This window comes from Pseudochaenichthys georgianus, chromosome 6, assembly GCF_902827115.2.
Source record: "Pseudochaenichthys georgianus chromosome 6, fPseGeo1.2, whole genome shotgun sequence".
Taxonomy (NCBI): domain Eukaryota; kingdom Metazoa; phylum Chordata; class Actinopteri; order Perciformes; family Channichthyidae; genus Pseudochaenichthys; species Pseudochaenichthys georgianus.
Window position 1 is genome coordinate 15,842,010 of NC_047508.1, and position 20,762 is coordinate 15,862,771.

General features: G+C 39.9%; 1 protein-coding gene and 2 long non-coding RNA genes across 3 annotated transcripts; 2 read left to right on the forward strand and 1 right to left on the reverse strand.

The window, feature by feature from the left end:
• Positions 1–3,245: 3,245 nt before the first annotated feature.
• LOC117448593 (uncharacterized) lies at positions 3,246–6,343 on the forward strand. The gene is made up of 3 exons (XR_011643373.1): positions 3,246–3,362; positions 3,794–3,856; positions 4,089–6,343. It is a non-coding gene; the product is annotated as an uncharacterized lncRNA (long non-coding RNA).
• A 4,587-nt stretch (positions 6,344–10,930) lies between these two features.
• LOC117447858 (uncharacterized) lies at positions 10,931–13,249 on the reverse strand. The gene is made up of 3 exons (XR_004552282.2): positions 12,945–13,249; positions 11,693–11,767; positions 10,931–11,405 (listed from the first exon to the last, which is right to left on the reverse strand). It is a non-coding gene; the product is annotated as an uncharacterized lncRNA (long non-coding RNA).
• Positions 13,250–13,280: 31 nt separating this feature from the next.
• ribc2 (RIB43A domain with coiled-coils 2) lies at positions 13,281–20,668 on the forward strand. Its single transcript, XM_034084790.2, has 7 exons — positions 13,281–13,481; positions 13,582–13,663; positions 14,861–15,181; positions 17,200–17,318; positions 19,977–20,186; positions 20,260–20,426; positions 20,510–20,668. Exons 1-7 carry the CDS (start codon positions 13,365–13,367, stop codon positions 20,577–20,579), a joined length of 1,086 nt encoding a protein of 361 aa, XP_033940681.1. The 5' UTR covers positions 13,281–13,364; the 3' UTR covers positions 20,580–20,668.
• The last annotated feature ends 94 nt before the right edge of the window (positions 20,669–20,762 follow it).

Here is a 20,762-nt window from a genome sequence, read left to right on the forward strand (position 1 = left end):
CCCTGCAGTGAGATGAGTCTTGTATCAGGGAGAGATTTCGTTTTATTCTTATATAAACACAGGGCTGATAGCTCATATATGAGATTTCAATATGAGATTTCAAAGGACTTTTATTTTGAAACTCCTTACATTTTACATTTACTCGTGGTAGTTATACGTAGTTTGTTTTAAATAATTATTGATCACATTATATAGTACATATTCTTAATTTAATATGTTTGGTTTGTTTTTATAGGTGCTTTTGTTATTGACCGAGTAAGCGCTGGGATATTACCGTAATGCTTCTAATATTCGCGCACCCCAATATCACGTGCGGGCTGGCTTGACTGTGTTTTCCCAAGTGGAGGCTGGCTTGACCGCAGTGTTTAATCTGGGCGGATCCCATTTTCCATGGGCGAATCACAGTTTACCTGAGAGGATCACAGTTTAACACAGCTGAAGACTTCTCCACGCTGCTTTCAAACTCTGAGTAAACAACGTAAACTTCACTGGGAGGCTGTCTGCAGGTGTACACATGTCTCAGATGGACTTGGTATCACATTAGGAACGATATTCAGTGATAATTCGGGCAACAATAGCTGGTTTTAAGGATTTATTCGAGCGGATCACAGCTTAACACAGCTGAAGACTTCTCCACGCTGCTTTCAAACTGTGAGTAAACAACGTGTGCTTCACTTGGAGGCTGTCTGAAGGTGTACACAGGTCTCAGATGGACTTGGTATCACATTAAGAACGATATTCAGTAATAAGTCTGCCAACAATAGCTGGTTTAAATGATTTATTGGAGCTCGCAATGTTTTGAACAGACATGCCCATGTCAACTCGTTTTTCTTTTTGTAGTCCTCGCTGTTCGCGTCCGGATATCGCCATCGTAACCACAACCTCACACACTGGTACTGAATGTGCATCAAAGTGTTCCTATCCAGCCAAATATACCAAAAGATTTATGTAAACGACAGAAGAAGCGATCGAAATGTGTATTTCAGTCGAAGGCCACGCCTCCACATCTGTCAACCAGTTGATCGGGGAACCAGTTAAACCGGAACAACGGCTGCTAACTCAGCTAAGATTGTTAGCTACAGTGGTTGGGCCACGTCACGTGCTTAAAAAACTCGGATACAGGGTTACTTTCGTACGTTTTGTGATGTTACAGATAGCGTTAGCCAATACTGATAAGCCTGGCCACATTTAGTTATTATAAACTATTAGCATTAACTAATCAATCTGCTAGGCTACAAGCAGGCGGCATCTGTCAACCATATATTTGTAATTCAGCAGTTAGCTATGTAGTGTTTTTGTGGGGATGAAAAAAACGTTAAAAAATATGCATTACGTTGGTAACGTTTGGCCACACTTGCTAAAACAGTAAATCACAAAAAAAATGGTTTTCCACTTTTTCACTCTGCAAGATCCTGCAAGGTGCATGCATCACTGTCAGGATCTGCACATGATTGGTTGAATTCACAGTTTTAGCAAATCAGAAATAAATCCCAAATTCTTTACCCACTATTAAAGGTGGGGTAGGTAAGTTTGAGAAACCGGCTCGAGATACACTTTTTGTTATATTCCATGGAATGCTTTTAACATCCCGATAGCAATGCATATCTTAAGTAGGGTTGGGTATCGTTTGAATTTCCACGATTCCGATTCCGATTCCGATTCTACTTTTCGATTCCGGTTCTTAACGGTTCTCGATTCCGATTCTTTGAGGGGCAGGGTAAACAAATGATACATGCTTCTTCCACCAAAAAAATTACATTTATTCGAGAAACTTTTACACAGGTTAGTTTACAGTAATATTCACATGAATCAGTCTGTTTATATTCACTGCTGTGTCACTTTAACCTGAGAACCACTGAAGCTACAACAGTGCAACAGTCCAACTCTTAAAAACAGTTCTTGTTGAGAAAAACAAGCATCTGCCTTCTCAGGCATACTGGGAAGAAATGTTTGAACATTTTGAAGCAAAATGCTTCAATCTGGTGCACACGCAGAATTACTAGAGACTAGATCTAGGGGGTACAACTCTAAACACCCAGATGACAAAGATCGGTTTACATTTTAATAATTAAATAACAAATAGCCTGTACATGCAACGCATTTTATTTTTGTTGTTCATTCATATCTTATTTTACTATTTTATTTATGCATATTTTTTTATCTCTCCAGTTTAAAACGATATGTCTGGTTTACTGTCCTATAGTTTACATTGGAATGATTTCAAACCTGTTTTATCCCAATAATTATAAAGGAGAGCCTTGGAAACATGTGTTTACATACATCGTGATCAAACCGTTTGAACTTAGATTAAAGTGAACTATCTAAACACTCAAGAGTCCTTTACCTCACTGAGCTGAAGCTATCAGCCTCAGTCTGACTGGAGAGGACTCTCCTCCACATCACTGGAGAAACATCTTCTTCTTCCGTTAGAGCAGCTAGCACCAGATGCTAATAACAACAGCGCCCTCCCTTTCTCCCACGCTCACTCACTTTGGCTGTGAGCTGCGGGCGCCAGATAAGCCAACATCCCCCATTTTCATCACTTGCAGCGGCCATCGTACAGGGCGAATGAAACGTGTAACCGGGATGAAAAGGGTGTTACATTTACTTAATTATGAATGTTGTTACATCAAGGCCGAAAATTAGGATGAGCACCAACGGTCAAAACATTTATTTTTTCTCCCAGAGCTGTCAGCGCAGCGCCTCCACAGATCTGGCGCCCTAGGTGAACATCTATAACGCCAGTGCGACGGGCCGGCCCTGGTCTCAGGTTACACTGTAGGAAATGTAGATACAACGCTACAGTTCCCGCCCCGCCGCAGTCATGCAGTCGGCTACGGAGAGCGGCGAGAAACATTTCCTCAGGAATCGAAAAGCGGAACCGAAATTCACATTTCTAAATGATGCCGTTGGAATCGAAATGTTGTACCCAACCCTAATCTTAAATGCTTTGACAAAAATCCATAAAAAAATGTAATCTGTGGAAGCCATAGTACTGTAAAAAAAAACGTCATGGTTTTGATTTCCGGACTGAAACAATGTAATAGAGTGTAACCCAGACAATGGACAAAGTGCTACTGCTTACAGTTAGTAATTGTTGCTGAAATAACTCTTACCCCCAAAGTTTGTTTAATGTGAAAATAATCTTAGATATATAGGAATTCAATATTTAAATTGCTCTTTTAGTGAAGCTAAATTCAATTTCAAACAATCTTGTTTCTTTGATATGTTGAACACAGGACAACATTCAACATGATCAGCTTCCAGCCGACTGCAGCAGCAAGGATCAGAACCTTCACACACCTGACTCAGTTGAAGAGCAAATGGGCATCGACCAAGAAGGAGCTGTCACAGTGCACCAAGTATGTTTTCTTTGTTGTTGACTATCTACTGAAAATTAAGGGATGCTAAATAAAGGTCAGGCCGATATAGTAGTGGCTAATATTGGCCTAGCATATCATTTACATATCAATATTATGTCAAAATATTTCATTTAAATTCACCAAATGATTCATAAAACCTAGAGGTATATGTGAAGATGTATTTCTATGTGCTGTACTAGCAAAACTAAATGAACACATAAAGAGGTAGAACGGCTTATTGTCTTGTTGGAATACTAATGTTTGATATGTTTTGGTCAGAGTTACAAAATATTAAATTATCTATCTTTGCTCACCACATCTCACCAGTTTTTTATCATCAGATGTGCATACATTTAATGGTTATATATTTCTGTCACAGTGAGTAATGTTATACCTGCAAATGTCAAGTTACTACATTTTGTATATTGTAGGATCTGACAACACATGCCACTGCCTTTGTTATCAATGCCCGATCCAAGCATCGTCTGTCACAGGTAAGATGCTTCCTTACACATGAGAACAGAGCACAGTATTTGGCTACTTATTGTACACAGTTAGCAGTTAATAGTGGTTCACTGATGGCCAAGTTCAGTCTTAGTGGTTATCCACTTTACTGTTGTGTCTATGTCATAAGCAAAACTGTATGTCACATAAAGCTACAGTGATCATGATAATGTGTTCCAACATCAAAGATTGATCACATCACTTTCAATCTCTCATTTTCAGAAAGGCATGAATGACATTGTTGCTGAGGTGCAGCAGTATCAATCATCACTATTGGACAACCTAAGGACGCAGATGAAGGAAGTTCTGAAGAAGAATTCAGGAAGTACAACCAATCAACTTGAAAAAGATGCAATGGATATATTTGACAGTTTCATTGACCCCTTTGCTAATGTTTCAACAACATTTCGCCAGAACAGTGTTATTAGGAAGCAGTTTTGTTGTGTGGATGCAGAGGAAATTCCAATTGCTCGAACCATATGCAGGAAGAAACGTGGAGGATCAACAGATGTTGTCATCAATAACAAATTATTTTATTATGTACCATTAGTCAAAAGTGTAGAGCAGTTCCTATTACATCCGAGGATTTTGACTATGATTGAAGAGGGACCCCAGAGGTGCAGTGAAGGTTTTTTTCATGACCTTGTTGATGGTTCTCTTTTAAAATCTCATCCCTTATTTGAAGAATATTTATTATTTGAAATAAGAACAAGTTGTTAATGGTGTACTACACGCTAGGTAATATAAATCCAAAATACAGGTCTAAGCTGGCTGCTATTAGGCTACCTGCGATGGCTAAATCAGTAGACCTCCGTCAATCTGGCGTAGATGTAATATTGAATAGAATAAAGGAAGACATGGATGCATTGTACAGTGGTGTTAAAATGCAAACTATTAACGGGGAGAAAACAATACATGGTGCTATGGTTTCTCTCTGTGGCGACACCCTGGCACAGCATGAACTCGCAGGGTTCAAAGAGGGAGTGGGCTTTGCTTACAGTAAGTGCAGACACTGTGAGTGTTCTTTTGAGGACATGCAGTCACAATTCAACGAGGATGCATATATTAAAAGAACATTGGAGAATCATGTCAGACAGTGTGATGAAATAGAAAAGGCTAGCACAGACTTGCTTCTCAACAGCCTTAGAACAACATATGGGATCAATCGAAGGAGCAAGTTAGTTGACTTCCCATCCTTTGATATTATTCGGCAAACCCCGCAAGACATTATGCATGTCATTCTAGAGGGTATAGCTCCTTTGGAAATTAAATGTGTTTTGAATAATCTTGTTCAGTCAGGAGAGTTAAATCTGGACTCTGTGAATTCAGCTATTCTTGGTTTCCCTTATTCGCAGCTAGATGTTAGAGATCGACCATCCCCAATTTCTCTGAGTACACTTGTGTCAACTGATGGTAAACTAAGGCAGTCATCAGGGCAAATGCTTGTCCTGTTGAGGATATTGCCATTTGTTTTGGAACATTTGAAAGTCAATGCATATGTGCAGTTGGTAATGGACTTAATAGAGATTGTTCAAATAGTGTTTGCACCTGTTCTTACCATTGCAACTGTGTCAAGGTTAAAGTTACTGATTGAAAGTCATTTGAAGCATTGGAAGGAGCTTTTTCCAGACCACAATGTTACAACTAAGCAGCATTACATGATACATTTGCCATCACAGATAGAATCATTGGGTCCCATGGTCAGACATATGTGTATGTGGTTCAAGTCTAAGCATTGTTTATTTAAGCAATGGGCCTCCAAGCTCAATTTTAAAAATGTATGTAAGTCTTTGATTAATCAGAACCAAATATATGAAAGCTGCCAAAATGTTGACCCTTCCAAGCACCCCATTTTTTCAAATGAAAAGGAGATAGGTCCTGTATCTGAGGTTAGAGATCTACAATATTTACATGGAAAATTGAGGGACTTCCTAGGTTTCAGTGAAATTAACCACGCTGTATCAGTGAAATGGCTTGTGATAAATTGTAATAAATACATTACTGAGAAGTCCTTGATCCTTGCCAATGTACTAAATGGTAATACACCAGAATTTGGACTTGTCAAAAGCATATTTCTTGTTGATTCTAAGCTTTATTGTTTGGAATATCAGCCTTTTCAGTCTGTATGCTTTGATAGAAATGTTATGGCTTATCAAGTTGAGGTCCCACACCTTGCACAGGCCACTGAGTTAGTGGATGCCGAAAAGCTGGTTGATTTTACCTCTTATTACACAATCAGCAGAAAGGGCCAAACCTATGTACAAGTGAAATACTATCTTGGGGATGTAATGGAATTGCACAACAGTTCAAATGACTCATAGTGTGTTTCTTTGATATGATGATGTTGAAGCATTTACAGCAAACTTAGCAGGTTTAAATGTAGGACTAAGGTCCTGACTTAGGATATGTTATTAGCAGATACAAATGTTAGCTGTTTGGATTCCAGATGTGTTTTGCATTATAGTTTGCAGTGTGCCTAAATCATCATAAATCAATAAATCATCTGTATCTTTGTATAATACTGGGTCTTTCTTTCAGGTTGTTTTAAATGTTAATTACATAACATGTTATCAGCCATTTAGGTGTTTATCAACGCTGTTTATGTTTGCTAAATGCCCTTGGCCTGAATAATGTTACCTACTTTAACTTTTCAAATGAGATGTTTGCACATAGTGCTCAATCACTTTAGCTTGCTGAAGAATAATACATGCTGAAAAGAATGTTCTTAATGCAGTAGATTGACTTGGCTGGTACTGTTATTTCTGTATACTGCATTTCATGGACATACTTAATTGATGTACTGGGTTTTAGACTGACCATAAAACAATGAATTTAATTTGGTCAGATTATCTGTTTTTAATATGTTAAGAGATGAAAAAGGATAGGATGCTTGCAATAAGATATTCTGACTTTGAAAAAGCAGTTTTCTACTTATCAGTGTTGATCTAATACCTTTAGAATTATGGTATTTCTCAATTTAAACATGAATTTACTCAGAATCAGTATTAAAATCTCAAGAACAAGTAATAAAACCTTATTAAGATAATTAAGTAAAAAACACTTAAAGGGGACCTATCATGCAAAATGCACCTTTGTACGTCTTTTATACATGAATATGTGTCCCCGGTGTTCCAGGGAACTCACCAAGTGTCAGAAAACACAACCCTCTCTATTTTCCTCCTTCGCCAAATCTCTAAAAAAGAGGCTGCAACGGATCTGAAAAACACGGATCCAGATCTCAATACTTTTCTACGTCACAGAGAAGTCCTCGGCTTATTGGTCAACTCTCCACCTATCAGGGGAATGAGCCACGGCCACGTGCATTGCCAAACCTCTCATTCGCATATAGGCTATCGGCAGGCTAAATCAACCCACATCTGTGTTTTTGCCTGCTCTTGCCAGGATGTCTAAGCCAGTTAAACGTTGTGCTGTTGTTGGCTGCAAGACTCGGGACGGGGGACTGCATGCGATTAGTGATGGGAATTCCGGCTCTTCTTGGTGAGCCGGATCATTTGGCTCGGCTCACCAAGAAGAGCCGGCTCTTTCGGCTCCCAAAGGGCTCTTCAGTTTACCACATATTATACCTTTTAATTAAATCAAAGGTAGCCCTGTTTTGACTAATGATTTATATGTGTACACATATATCACTTAAAATTATTCAATACATCCTTTGTACTGAAGTATTCAAAAGTAAAAATTACATGTTTAATATAAATGATTTGCTGTGGCCAATTCTTTTCATTGCATTTACAGACCCGTGTAACTCTCTGATACCACCCAATGAATGCATTGACTTGCTTGTAGAACCACGCTACACAAAACAGATAGCAACATCTATAAAAACTATTTAAAAAAAGGGGCTACTGTATCAACCTATATAAAGTATATAAATATAGTTTTTCTCCATGCAGGAGAGGGGAGCGTGCCTTGAGATCAGCTGCTAGGCTGCAGCGGGGAGAAGAGGGGGACAAAAAGAGATCTCCGTCCTCCGTGTTTTATTCTTATAGAAGTAAGAAGAGAAGTAATGGGGCAGAAACCCTCCTTTTTACGCAGCGGTCCAGACATAGACATCAAACGGCGACACATATTCAGTTGCCAGTTACTTTTGGCATTAGGGCAGGGATATTTAAATCAATACATAAAACTATTTTTTAAATCAATAAAATATTTTTCTAAATCCATAAAAGCATTTCAATTATTATTGGGAGTCATGTCGTTACTTTGTTGAGAATGTGGCCATGTGCAATAAGCGGGATAATGTCCACATTGCACATTGCATAATGTGCCTTCATGCCGATCTAGATCCCTCCGCAAAAACAAAACAAAAAACGGCTCGTTCGCGGGCGAGAGCCGGCTCCCGTCGTTCACTTAAAAGAGCCGGCTCTTTGAGCCGGCTCGTTTGCGACCGACACATCACTACATGCGATGCCATCAGTGGAAAAAGAAATGAATCTGTGGCTAGACTTCATTTACAAGGGACATGTGCCAGAAGACCACGGCAGATTTCTGTTTGTGTGTTCCAAACATTTTACGACGGACATGTTTATGAACTTGTCTCAAGTCCAACACGGATATGCCTCCAAAGTAATGCTAAACCCGGGATCAATACCAGCTATCTCTAGCTTGTAGCATGTAGCTTCGTCGTATCAATGTCGCCTCAAACCCAAATAGTAATCGGTTAGGTGTTTATATATTTTTGTAGCATTTTATTTTGTACGCTCCGCAGTCTTTGCTTTGTCATTTGAATTATCAGGCATTTGCTAACATGTTCAGACATACTGCCGTAATGGCGATCTGTGTGCAGGCTGTAAAGCCACGCCCTAGGCGATAACACAAGTATTTATTCTCCTATTTATTAGTATTTTGTATCCTCTAAAATCATATTGAGTAAGTTATAATAACAAACGTAATCTTCTGTAGGCAAGTGCCGTTTTTTCCAGCGTTATATGTAAAAGCTTTTGTGATTGTAGTCTGTAAGAACTAAGCTACGCTACGCTAATGAGACATGCCGATTGTTCCAGCGTTATATGTAAAAGCTTTTGTGTGTTAACTTGTTTGCGCACATGAATATAAATGGGGGTGTGTTAGGATACAACACTGTATGTATGCGAGGGGACACACACACCACGAGTAAAACTGAGCTAAAGCCCCGTTGGTCTGTTGTTGACAAGGCCTTACCTCTAGCAACAGGCTAATTAGTGGCTAGCACTCATTACAGTCAGTCTACTGAGCTCAGCCCCTCTCCAACACATCACCTGTATTGAGTCAGAAACACAGCATGCACGTTACGGTTCAAAACTAACTCGGATTGGAAAAGGCTTAGCAAAGAGCTTTGCTAAATAGAGAGTTTTAGCCCCATCTTTTGGGATTTCAGACTATATTTATCCAAATAGTATTTTCTCATCCTGAATACTAAGTTGAGATGATTTTGTTCTAACTATGTGTTCTTCTTTACAGGCCAGCACCTCACATACTTACTAATTAGTGACAATTTGTACATCCTTTGCTATTATTTACATTTTTTTTTATCATGGCGGAAATGAAAGACTGTACCTGGCAGCCCTGCACTACAATGAAAACGCTGAGCGTGCACACGCCACTACATCCACTGGAAAACCTCTGTATAAACTGCAGTTCCCAAAGGCCAGGAAGGGAGAATGCAGAGCAAAACCAGTAAAGACTGACTCCACATTCCGTAAGTGTTTAAAATATTTATTATACAACTATTTACAAATATAAAATAAAAAAATTAGAAAGAAGTTTCAGTTTTTTACATGCATATACTAATCTAAACCACATTTTTTGTTGTGCTTTTTTTACCATTGCACAGCCCAACGTGGCCAACTTGATGGACCTCATCTTCGACCAAGTCTTTGTGGACCCTGCACCATTATGAGCGACCTGACAGGGAGGAGGTCATCGCCGGGTATGCTACACGGTTCAATTTGGCTGCTGTCTGAACCCAACATCGACATTTCACGGATCAGGAAACTCCCTGCGTATCCTGAGGACAACGCAGGCCGGAATCACCACTCTGATCCTGCGTCCAAGGAAGCCCCAGCACCAGCTCACAAAGCTTCTGTAAAACTATTTAGTGTCATTTATACAAAATACAAGTAGGCTACATTTAGTTGTTTTTTTTATGGGTTTTTTTAACCGTTGATTTTGACAATAAAGTTCGAGTTGATATCAAAATGTGTCGTGATTATTCAAGCATAAGGTTGTGGACCTTTTTGTCGTACACATGGGTGTGTTATGCCATTGCTGTGTAGTATATAATAGTACATGTACAATGACAGAATGAAAGATTGCATAAAGCCATATACACCAGTATTTATTTCAATGAACAATATTAGCATTCGTTTTACAATTTCAGTCAAAACAAACAAACCACTCACTGCTCTATTTGCCTCAACTGTAGTCCACCATGTTCAGCTCCGTAAATATTCAACGCATTCTGCAGGGAGAACACATTTAGGCACACAGGCTCCAATCCAGGATGGTCCACCATACAGGTTACAGAGTCCTCAAGTTACTGCATCCGTCTTGACACATTGTGATAAACATATATTGAATGACATGTGAAAAATGTATTTAAACAGACAACTTAGTAAAGCTGTCAAAAATGTTACCTGTGGTATCTCCATGCAGCAGACATTCTCCGTTCAGAAGGCATCGTGGCGCAATTTGCACAAAGAAGTCAATAACTGAGCTTTTAAAAACACATGAAACTACACACATTGGTGACAACTGAGGTGTTGTTGGAGTTATACTTTTTATCATCCTAAATTATTCAACTTTCCAACGGTTGTTTCACGATGTTGGAAGAAAAGGACTGTAAACTATTAATAAACGCAATGAGGCCAGGGGTGGACTGGGACAAAAATGCGGCCCTGGCATTTTCTGTCCAGACCAGCCCACTACATTATCAGCGGACACTACATAGAAGTCCACTAATCTCGCGGCATCTTCTCTCATGCATACTACAAAGGAGTCATATTCCTTGATAGCAGTTAACAAATAAAGCACTTAACTATGAACTCAAGGACTACAATTGACAGCTATAGCAATCAATCAATCAATCTTTATTCATTATAGTGTGAAATCACAACAGAAGTTATGTCATGACTAGGGGTGGGACAAGACTAACGGGAAGAACCCTTATGCTACCCTTTCAGTTTTTAGTCTGTGAAAATCTTTTGGTGTAAGCCCAGTATTAGTTAAAACCAGACTCAGATAATAATAACAAAAAAATATCCTGACAAATAATCTAAATAGAAACATATTACAGACAGTAGCAGCATTAGAGCTGAAACTCACTCACTCACTCAACGGTGACTCAGTCATTATGAAATCATAAATAGAGAATTGAAGAAAAAAAAAATATATATATATATATATAGCTGTGTGAAAAGTCTAAGACATGGGTTACAGGTCTGAATAGATATGCATTCTCATATATGTGTATGTGCACAAGTATGTATTGCTCTACTTCCTCGTCCGCAGCCAGCCAGCTCCACTCCTCACCAAATTCGTGACCTGCAAGAAACAGCAAACATAACTTGTACTCAGTATCTGTGTATTGACAAGTATAAGTAGCCTTTTTGTGATGTAGTGACACTTAGTGAACAAATGTATCTGTCATGAAGGATGACTTAAGTCTCAAAAGAGCCCTAAGACCTACCTGCATAACTGTTAATTGAACTTAAAAGATATGCAGATGTTTGAAATTAAAACCATCAATATGAAAATCTTCAGTCAGGAAATAATCATAATCAAACCTTTTGTTTCAATCTGAGACAAAACAAGTTGCATAATAAACTCACAAAGTCAAGACAAAGCTCTCAGATATGATGGATGACTCAAGCATCATCGAAGAACTTCTAGCAGGCCAGGAAAACCTGTTTGACAGGAGATAATGGTAGCAGAGAATATAAAGAGACATTTATGAATTACCAATTCAAAAAATCAGTTATTTGACTGGCACACTCATAGCTCTCAACAGCCTTTTCCCTCTCAGGTGATTCTGTCTTTGGGCTGACATACTCTTCACTCTCTACAGCCTTTTCCCTCTCAGGTGATTCTGTCTTTGGGTTGACACACTCCTCACTCTGTACAGCCTTTTCCCTCTCAGGTGATTCTGTCTTTGGGTTGACACACTCCTCACTCTGTACAGCCTTTTCCCTCTCAGGTGATCCTGTCTTTGGGCTGACATACTCTTCACTCTCTACAGCCTTTTCCCTCTCAGGTGGTGCAGTCTTTGGGCTGCCTGAATTGGTCTGGCTCTCTCCCTGAACTGACCAGCTGGACTTGCCCTGAACCTGTCTGGGCTGGATATAGGGAAAGCATTTATCATTGGATGGGGAAATAACTCAAAACCACAGAATAATGTACAAGATAAAAGATTAGTTCATATTGAATGAAATGTTCGCGAGCGTAACAACACTAGTGGCTTTGCCATGTTTTCATTATGACACATACTAGTGTTTTCCAATGCAAAAAAGTCAGATCTTTGTGACAATACCTGAAAATGCTCAAGACAGCACTCTACACAGCCATTTGAAAACTACAGTAAAAGTAACACATTTACACAGAAATTAAAGTTACACACAAATTATGAAATAGTTATCACCTCAGTAAACAATAAATGAATTGAAAGATTACAATAAATTCAATGGCAAATATTGAAAATTAAACTAATTATTTCCTATATGTTTACTTGTATTTTGTGATAAAATTCAAAGTATCTCATCTGTATTTACAATACAGCTTGATTCTGCATCTCTACTTACAGCTCGTTGGTCCATGTGAAAGTTTAATGTTGCTATGGCAACAAGAGACCTCTGACGTCAGCAGCTCTTAGCTAGCCTAGCTAAATCATCTGAACAATAATAACCCATAATATCACAATTCAGCATATTTAAACAAAATCAACCACAACTACCAACATTCACAGCCCTTCAACTCTGGGCTAATATGTTGTCACTAGTAGGACTATGCAGTTAATTAGGTCACATCACATTTTTTGGACATGTCTCAAAAATGTAGCCTAGCCAGCCCCTGGCTAACGTTACTTACCATGTATGCCTCCACTCGCTCGTCTCCTGGCGCAGCAGCACCTGCTGGGGTGGTGACCCCGGCACCAAATAGGTCCGTCAATTTAGAATATTTAGCAGCCTCCACCTCCAGAGACTTCAGATTTTTAAGTCGCAGTTTTTCAGGCCCACCGGGACGATGCCCGGTATGCCAGATGGCCAGTCCACCCCTGTGTAGGCCTATGTAATGTATTGTAGAGCGGTTTGCACTACAGGTGTCTTCATGAAACGCTTGTCTCCACGACACCGGAAAAAGCCGACATCTTACGAACGCTGACGAACTCTGGTTTCTTAGCAACCCGTGTGTTTAAATGTAAGCTAAGTTTGTCGTGTCCTAGGACAGGAGCCCGTTCCAAGTTTAACACTGCATTTCGTTACGTAAAACACGATATTTTAAGTCAAAATGTTCAACTTTGATTTACCCTCAGACCGCGTAGCAAGGACAAGTCTGCAGAGGCAACGCAACGACGAGACTGAAAGACGAGAGAGGGTTTTTAATGACAAAATCAGGATGCTCTGGGTAAGCTAACATTAGTTAGGTGTTTTTGCACAAATATGCTAACCCCATGATGCTAACGCATAATGTAAATGTACTGTCACGACCGTTGTCTGTCTCATAGGTTGACAAGGAGGCCTTAGACTCGCAGTTGAAAGAAAAATGTAAACAAGAAGAAGCAGCAAAACTGGAACAACAAGCTCGTGGTGATGTAGCTCAACATTAGCTAATGCTTCCTGACTTCTCAATGAGTATCATGTCACTCGCAGGAAACACTAGCTCATCACTAACATCCATATGGATATGATCCCCACGATGTTGTGTATTATGATCAACGCATTGCAGGGCTGGGTCATATTACTTAATGCATAGGCTACAAATGATATGGCCATTTTTGTGGTTTTGTTATCCATTTATATAAAAACAAAAAAAGCAGAGGTGGGAAGTACTCAGATCTTGTACAAGTACTCTGTTACAAGTAAAAGTCCTGCATTGCAAATGTTACTCAAGTATAAGCATCAACATATACTTAAAGTACCAAAAGTAAAAGTACTCATTATGCAAACTGGCCAATTTCAGAATAATATGTTTTGATTATAATTATTGATAATTTAAGTGTTTATCAAAGCTGGTAAAGGAGCAGCTAGTTTGAATGACTTTGTATAACTGCAGGGTAGCTTGTGAATTTACTCCAGGTGTAACTAAAGTCTGATTTAAGTGTTGAATATAATTCAGATAATTAATCAACATTTGCAAAGTAACTGAAGGTATTAAATAAATGTAGTGTAGTACACGACACATCTACCATTCACCTCTGAATTGTAGTGCGGTAGAAGTATGAAGCAACAAAACATTGAAATACTCTACTGCGAAAAAGTAATCTGAATACTGAATTACTCAGATTACTTCAAAATCAAACATTGAAATTGCATTTACTTAACGTGGACTCTTCCACCAAAAGAAAATGTGCACAAATGTATTTTTTGTCTCTTGAAACACCCCAACAAAATTTCAATACAAATAATTTGCAATATTTAGCAATCAGTTTATCAACTTAAATTCCCCTTCATAAATAGTACTGGCACACACTGAGGCGTAGGCCTAATGTGTATATTTGTAAATGAAATTACGTTTTTATCACTGCTTTTGCTTTCGCTCTCATAACACAAGAGGAGCACTTACTGAAATGTATCCCTTACTTAAAAACTCCTTTATCCATAAATTGTCATTAAAGTAAAACAAATATTAATTTTCATGAGTTAATTGCTTGGTTATCATACATCTCTTTAAATGTGATACCAAACAAATACCATATTCAATGATCTGGGCTGCTGACATCATTGTAAATAGATACATCACTACTAACCCTGCTGTAATGCCTCTGACCTGTGTCCTCCATGCAGATGCTGAAATGCTCCATAATAGCAAAGTAGCTTGCCTCCTTCACAGCAGAGAAGTGAAGGAGAAGCGTGCGATGGAAAAGGCTGTCGTTGACTACCGGCATCAGTACCAGCAGCCTCAGTGCCAGAGCGACTATGACCTGAGCGACCCGCACCGCTGTGGGAACACAGACCCAGGTGACGCCCAGATGATGCTCCCTGGCCTGCTGGGCGAGGACCCCCACAGTGAGAGCAGGGGACGGAGGCAGAGGGAGCAGCTCCGGGAGTGGCTCCTCCAGCAGCAGGGGGAGCAGGCAGCAGAGAGGCAGCAACAGACGCTGGAGGGTAGGTGGTGATCCCATAGTAGAATCAAGATTCAAAGGCTTTACTGTCTGTTTATACACAGCAGCTGCAGTGAGGATATGGCAATGAAAAACTTAAAGGTCCTCCATTACACTGTTTTTCACCAAACAGATCATTGCAGCATCCCATAATCCCCTCTGTTTCAGCCCTGTTTCAAAAGTGCTGATTCTCTGTCTGTTACTTTAGATGAAAATAAGGAGCCACGCCCCTCAGAGAGATATTTGGTTAAAAAGAACACAATGGTGCTCTAGGAGGAGATTCAGGTGATAAGGTGGCGGGGGGTTACCTTGGTTGCTGATTGGCTAATGGTTACACAAGCCACGTTATGAAATCATGAAGTGGCCAAAATCTGATCAGCTCATTTTCAGACAGGTTTTTATATAAATCGATCAGGACAAAAAGTGAGAATCTTTTTTCCTGAAACTTTCAGAATCCTTTAAGTCCCAGGCTCCTCATACAATTCACCACAAATATAAATAAGAAATAAAACAATAAATATTGCAGGAAGAAACAAATAGAGAATAAAATAGCCGACCAATGTGTAGTAATGTAGATGAAGTAATCTATATTAATAATAATAATAATACAATAAGCTAAATGTTGCAGAAAAGTAAACAAGTAAATGCAAGTCTATATACAGATACACAAGAACAGAGAGTACAATTTAAAAAATAAATAAATGCACAGTGAAGTGAAATTCTGTTTATTTAAATTGTAAGATGCAAACAGATCAATTAATAAACTAAACTAGGATTCATTTCATTTCAAACCTTTATTTATCCAGGTGTATCCCATTGAGATCATTGATCTCTTTTTCAAGGGAGACCAGGGGCCTATACTGCGAACCTGGTTCAACCTAACCTGGATATGTTTGAGTTAGCCGGTTGGCCTAATCCAAAACATACGCGCTCTCGCTAAACTGTCCTACGACGCTGGTTATCAAGTGGATCGCTCAAGCCAGCCGTGTCCTATCTAGTTAGGTGCGCGTTCACATGAAAGGGGTGGTATCTGGAGCATTCGACCAATCACAAACATGGAGAAGCGTACTGACAGCGCAGCGTCATACTTCCTGAATGAAAAGTGAACTTTAATACTAGTCAAAAATGAAGAAGTTAAACTTTAAACATCCATGACTTAAACACTTTATCCAGGATCAAAGCCACATAGCTGCACCTGCAAGGTGAATACAGCTGGTAACAGAACAAGTGTTTGAATGCGTACATTAACAGGTTTATGATATCACTGCCCCGTCTAAAACACGATCTGACTTCAATTACATTTGTCTCGAGTGTTTCGTCAACTTAATGTGTTGCTTAAAATAATACTTCTGCATACAGTCTGTGACACTGTGAGTGTTGCACGGCCAGATACGGCTCAGCTGACTCAGATAATAAAATATATGATACATTATGAAGTGATATGCCGCGGACTGTACTTAATGTACTCTGATCCGGTTACTTATGTTGTGGCCGATATTTAAGTAAGCTTTCTTAACGCTAATGTTATAATAGTCAGATTGCTCTGAAGATGGAGGTGATATTCTATTAATGTTCACGTTCACACAGTCTGTGATTTTTGCCGGCCGTCTTTCCTGCGACGGCAGCTTTTCTGTATTTCCTTTCTCCTGTAATATGACTTGATCGCTTTAAACTCCGCACACTGAGCTCTGATTGGTCAGCAGGCGGTGCTTTCACTGAGTTGAGCTCTTAGCCTGCAACCTAACCTGGTCCCGACCAGGTTAGCTGCTTAGCATATATTACCATGGAGATCTAGCCTGCTAAAAAGAGAACCAGCTTCGTAGGACCGGAAAGCCGGAGTTTTCCCTGAATTTAGCCGGCTAAGCGAAAATCCTGCTTCGCAGTATACCCCCCAGCTCAAGTAGGTTCCACATGAAACATAAAAACATAAACAGAACAACAAAAAGGACATCTTACAGCATCATAGGATCAGTTCCCATGCATGAAACGTGACCTTTGTTCTTCTTCACTGCTGTTTTTCAGAGCAGCGCTATGACCTCAGTAGAACATACATGGAGAAAAAAGCTCTGCAGCTTGAGGGCATTGAGATGGAGAGGAGAAAAGCAGAAACTGTCGCCACTAAAGAGTTCAATCTGGCCATGGTAAGTCACTCAGGTAATCACACGGTCACATAAAGGTGGTTCAACTTGCTTTGAAAACACGCAGGTTTAAGGTGTACTCACAAACAAATGTGTTTGAGTAAAATAAATATTTAAGTTTTATTCAATATCTACTGACAACATTTTAAACCAGTTTTAAATACAAATAGTAATTTAGATAATTAATTGTAAAACAATGACAACTGGTCCAAATAATAAAAAACTGCAGTGTTTTTTCAGACCCCCAATAATGCAAAGAAAATAAGTTTGTATTCATTTGAACCACACTTTTGAAATGTTTTTAACAAAGGAAAACAATGTTTGGTGGAATATAGCGCTGTTTTACAATGACAGCTTTCATGTGACCTGGCATCCTCAGAACCAGTCTGTCTTGTTGCTCTTTGTTAACCCGATGCCACTCCTAGCAAAACTATTCAAGCTGCTTGTTTTTCTTTTGGCTGGTATTCACCAGATAGCAGAGCTTTTCATTATTAAATGCCACTCCTCAACCGTTTGGTGACATGTCATTACAGAAGCTGAGGGTTTCACTGTGCTGACATGTACAACTGGCTCCTAAATGCAGCACTGGAGTTTTATCAAGGTTACATTCCAGTCCTGCACACAGGTTTCTTGATTTCAATGATATAACGGTCTGGAGATTTAGGTCGGACGTCGACGAAAAGGTTAATAGTGGCCAAACGACAGTACTACAACTTATGTGACTGAAGGGCCAAAAAACGTTTCCCATTGACTTACATTGGGAAAGAGAGGTCTGTAAATCAACTACCCAGTACAGAGCTGAATCCAGAGTTATTTTCTTTTACTGAGCTGAGAGTGGGAGATCGGAGGCTCTAAGCACGCCCACTCTATGGGCACAGACACGGGTACTGACAAACTAAAAATAGTTTCAAAAGGTCTTAATTTTTTTCAGAGCATTTTACCACTCAGTACGCTGGAGTAACTGGGCTACAGCTGCCTTCCTCTGTTAGTTTGTTGTGTTCCTGTGTGACTATGAATCTGAACCAAACCTTAAAACACTTCAGTCACTCCACTTCCACACACTCCTTCTCCACTGCAACCCTCTCCACTCTCACCAACTGCCTCCCTGAAATACAACTGTGAAAAATCAGACATGGTGATCATCAGTCCCAAATCCCTCACCTAAAACAATATGACTACTGAATTTCAAACAAGTTTCGAATACACATTGTCATTTAGAGAAAATATTTTTAAACAATGACAACTGATCAAACATGTCACTAAAACGGAATCTTTCCACCTCAAAATCACTCTCCTTCTCTGCTGCAGAAACACTTAACCATGCTTTCTTCTCATCACAAAATGACTGCACCAGTATCCTTAACGGTACACCATCCAAACTCCTCAAAAGAAATCCAGTACATCCAGGACTCTGCAGCCCGTCTCCTCACCCACACCTGCTCCAGTGACCACATCACCCCCCCAATGGATCCATTTTAAAATCCTCCCCCTCACCTACAAAGCCCTCGATAACCTCCTACCTCACCAACCTGCCCCACACCACCCTCCTTCCTGCACCCTCCGCTCCTCAGACGCCAGCCTCCTGGTTCCACCTTGAAGGACAAAGCACCGGACCTGGGGGGGACAGAGCCTTTTCCATCACTGCCCCCAACCTCATCTGTGACTGCACCAATATGTCTTCATTTAAATGTAAAATCAAAACTCACCTTTTAAAAACTGCTTTTAATTTGTAGTTATTGTGTTTTATACATTTTAGGTGTGTTGTTTTATTGGATTTTAGCATGTAAAGTGTCTTTGAGTACCCTTAAAAGAGCTCTCTAAGTCCTCAAAATCACAAAGGAGCTTCTCCTCTCCTCCAACGCCGGTAACCTCAACATCCTCATCCTCCTTGACCTCAGCGCTGCCTTCGACACCACCAATCACTCCATCCTCCCCACCCGTCTTGAAACCACCTTCAACATCACCAGCACTGCCCTCTCTTGGTTCACATCATACCTCTCCCTCCCCACCCGGACCAAACTCAAGTCCTGGGGCGGCAGAGCCTTCTCCATTGCTGCACCCACCCTCTGGAACTCACTACCCCAATCCATCAGAGATTCTTCCTCCCTCACCGCATTCAAAACATCACTCAAAACCCACCTGTTCAACACTGCATTCAACCACTGACCCCCCCCCCCCCCTATTTTCTGTTTATCTCTTTTTGTATTTTGTAGTTTTTTGTATTCTCTGTCAAAGCTCTATACAAGTATAATGTATTATTATAAATAAACGTGTTCTTATTATTAATATTATAATATCACAAACACCAATCAAAGCGGCGTAGGCCAGCAACGTTTGTGTTCTGGGAAGTCAAATGACAGGTGGATTTGAAGAGATCATAGATTAGCTTTAGTTCCACGTAAGAGAAGGCAGTATGAGGCGAGGGGAAGCGGTGACACTATTCTAAATGTAGTGTAAATATGCTTTTTAGAGGAGAGTCCTTTAGGCAAGTTCATTAATAATGAACTACCATTTTATTAAAAAGTTAACGCCATGCATGTTTTTGACGAAAGGCTGACATACTTGTTTCTTTGTTTAAAATGTGCTGTTGTATGGTTTTGCATTCAGTTTTTAAATTAATACTGAGAAAACGTTTATCGCATTGATTTCTTAAATCCAAAGATAGAAGAGAAACGTCGCCAGGATGGGGAACATCATGTCAGTGGTGATGTAGCAGGAGCCACGATGAACACCCTGCAGGAGCAGCTGACGGGTGTAGCTCTCCAGCGCCCCCTGGTGCCTGACCTCTGCCCCAGCAGTCACAGGAGAGCACTTCCAGAGAGCCTGCAGCAGATCATCCAGTTCCAGAAATATCAGATTGAGGAGAAAAAGGTCAAATAAAGGAAGAGATATTCTCAAATCTAACACTCTTTATCAAAGTTCTAAAAGCTTGTTCTGTCTGCAGAGGGTGGAACTAGAGAAAAAGCGAGACGAGGAGCAACATGCTCACATGCGCATGGACTCGGCTCGCACCGCTCTCTTATTGGAGAGGCAGCAGGCCAGACTGGACCGGCAGGAGAGACAACATGTGGACAGAGCCAACGTCCTGATGGCCCAGACACACAAGCAACAGTCAGTGTTCACTCTACACACACAGTGTTTAGACACAAATAAACCATTGTCTCGCTCTGTTTCTGAACTGGTTTCGTTTTTAGGAAACCGGACATAGAAAGAGGAAGCATTGACGACAGCTTCTTCTCCAAATTCAACACCTGCAGCAGATGAAGGATGACTCATAACAGGGGCTGCTGAGGATGAAGCTACATGAGAAGAACACTGAATAAACTGAAGCACATAGAGTTGTTTTTAAATCATGTCAGAATTTAGTTATTGGATGATTGTAACAGTTTATATAAATCTTGGCTACCGTTGCAAAAATGAGCGAAAGAAAGAAATGGTATACTTTTC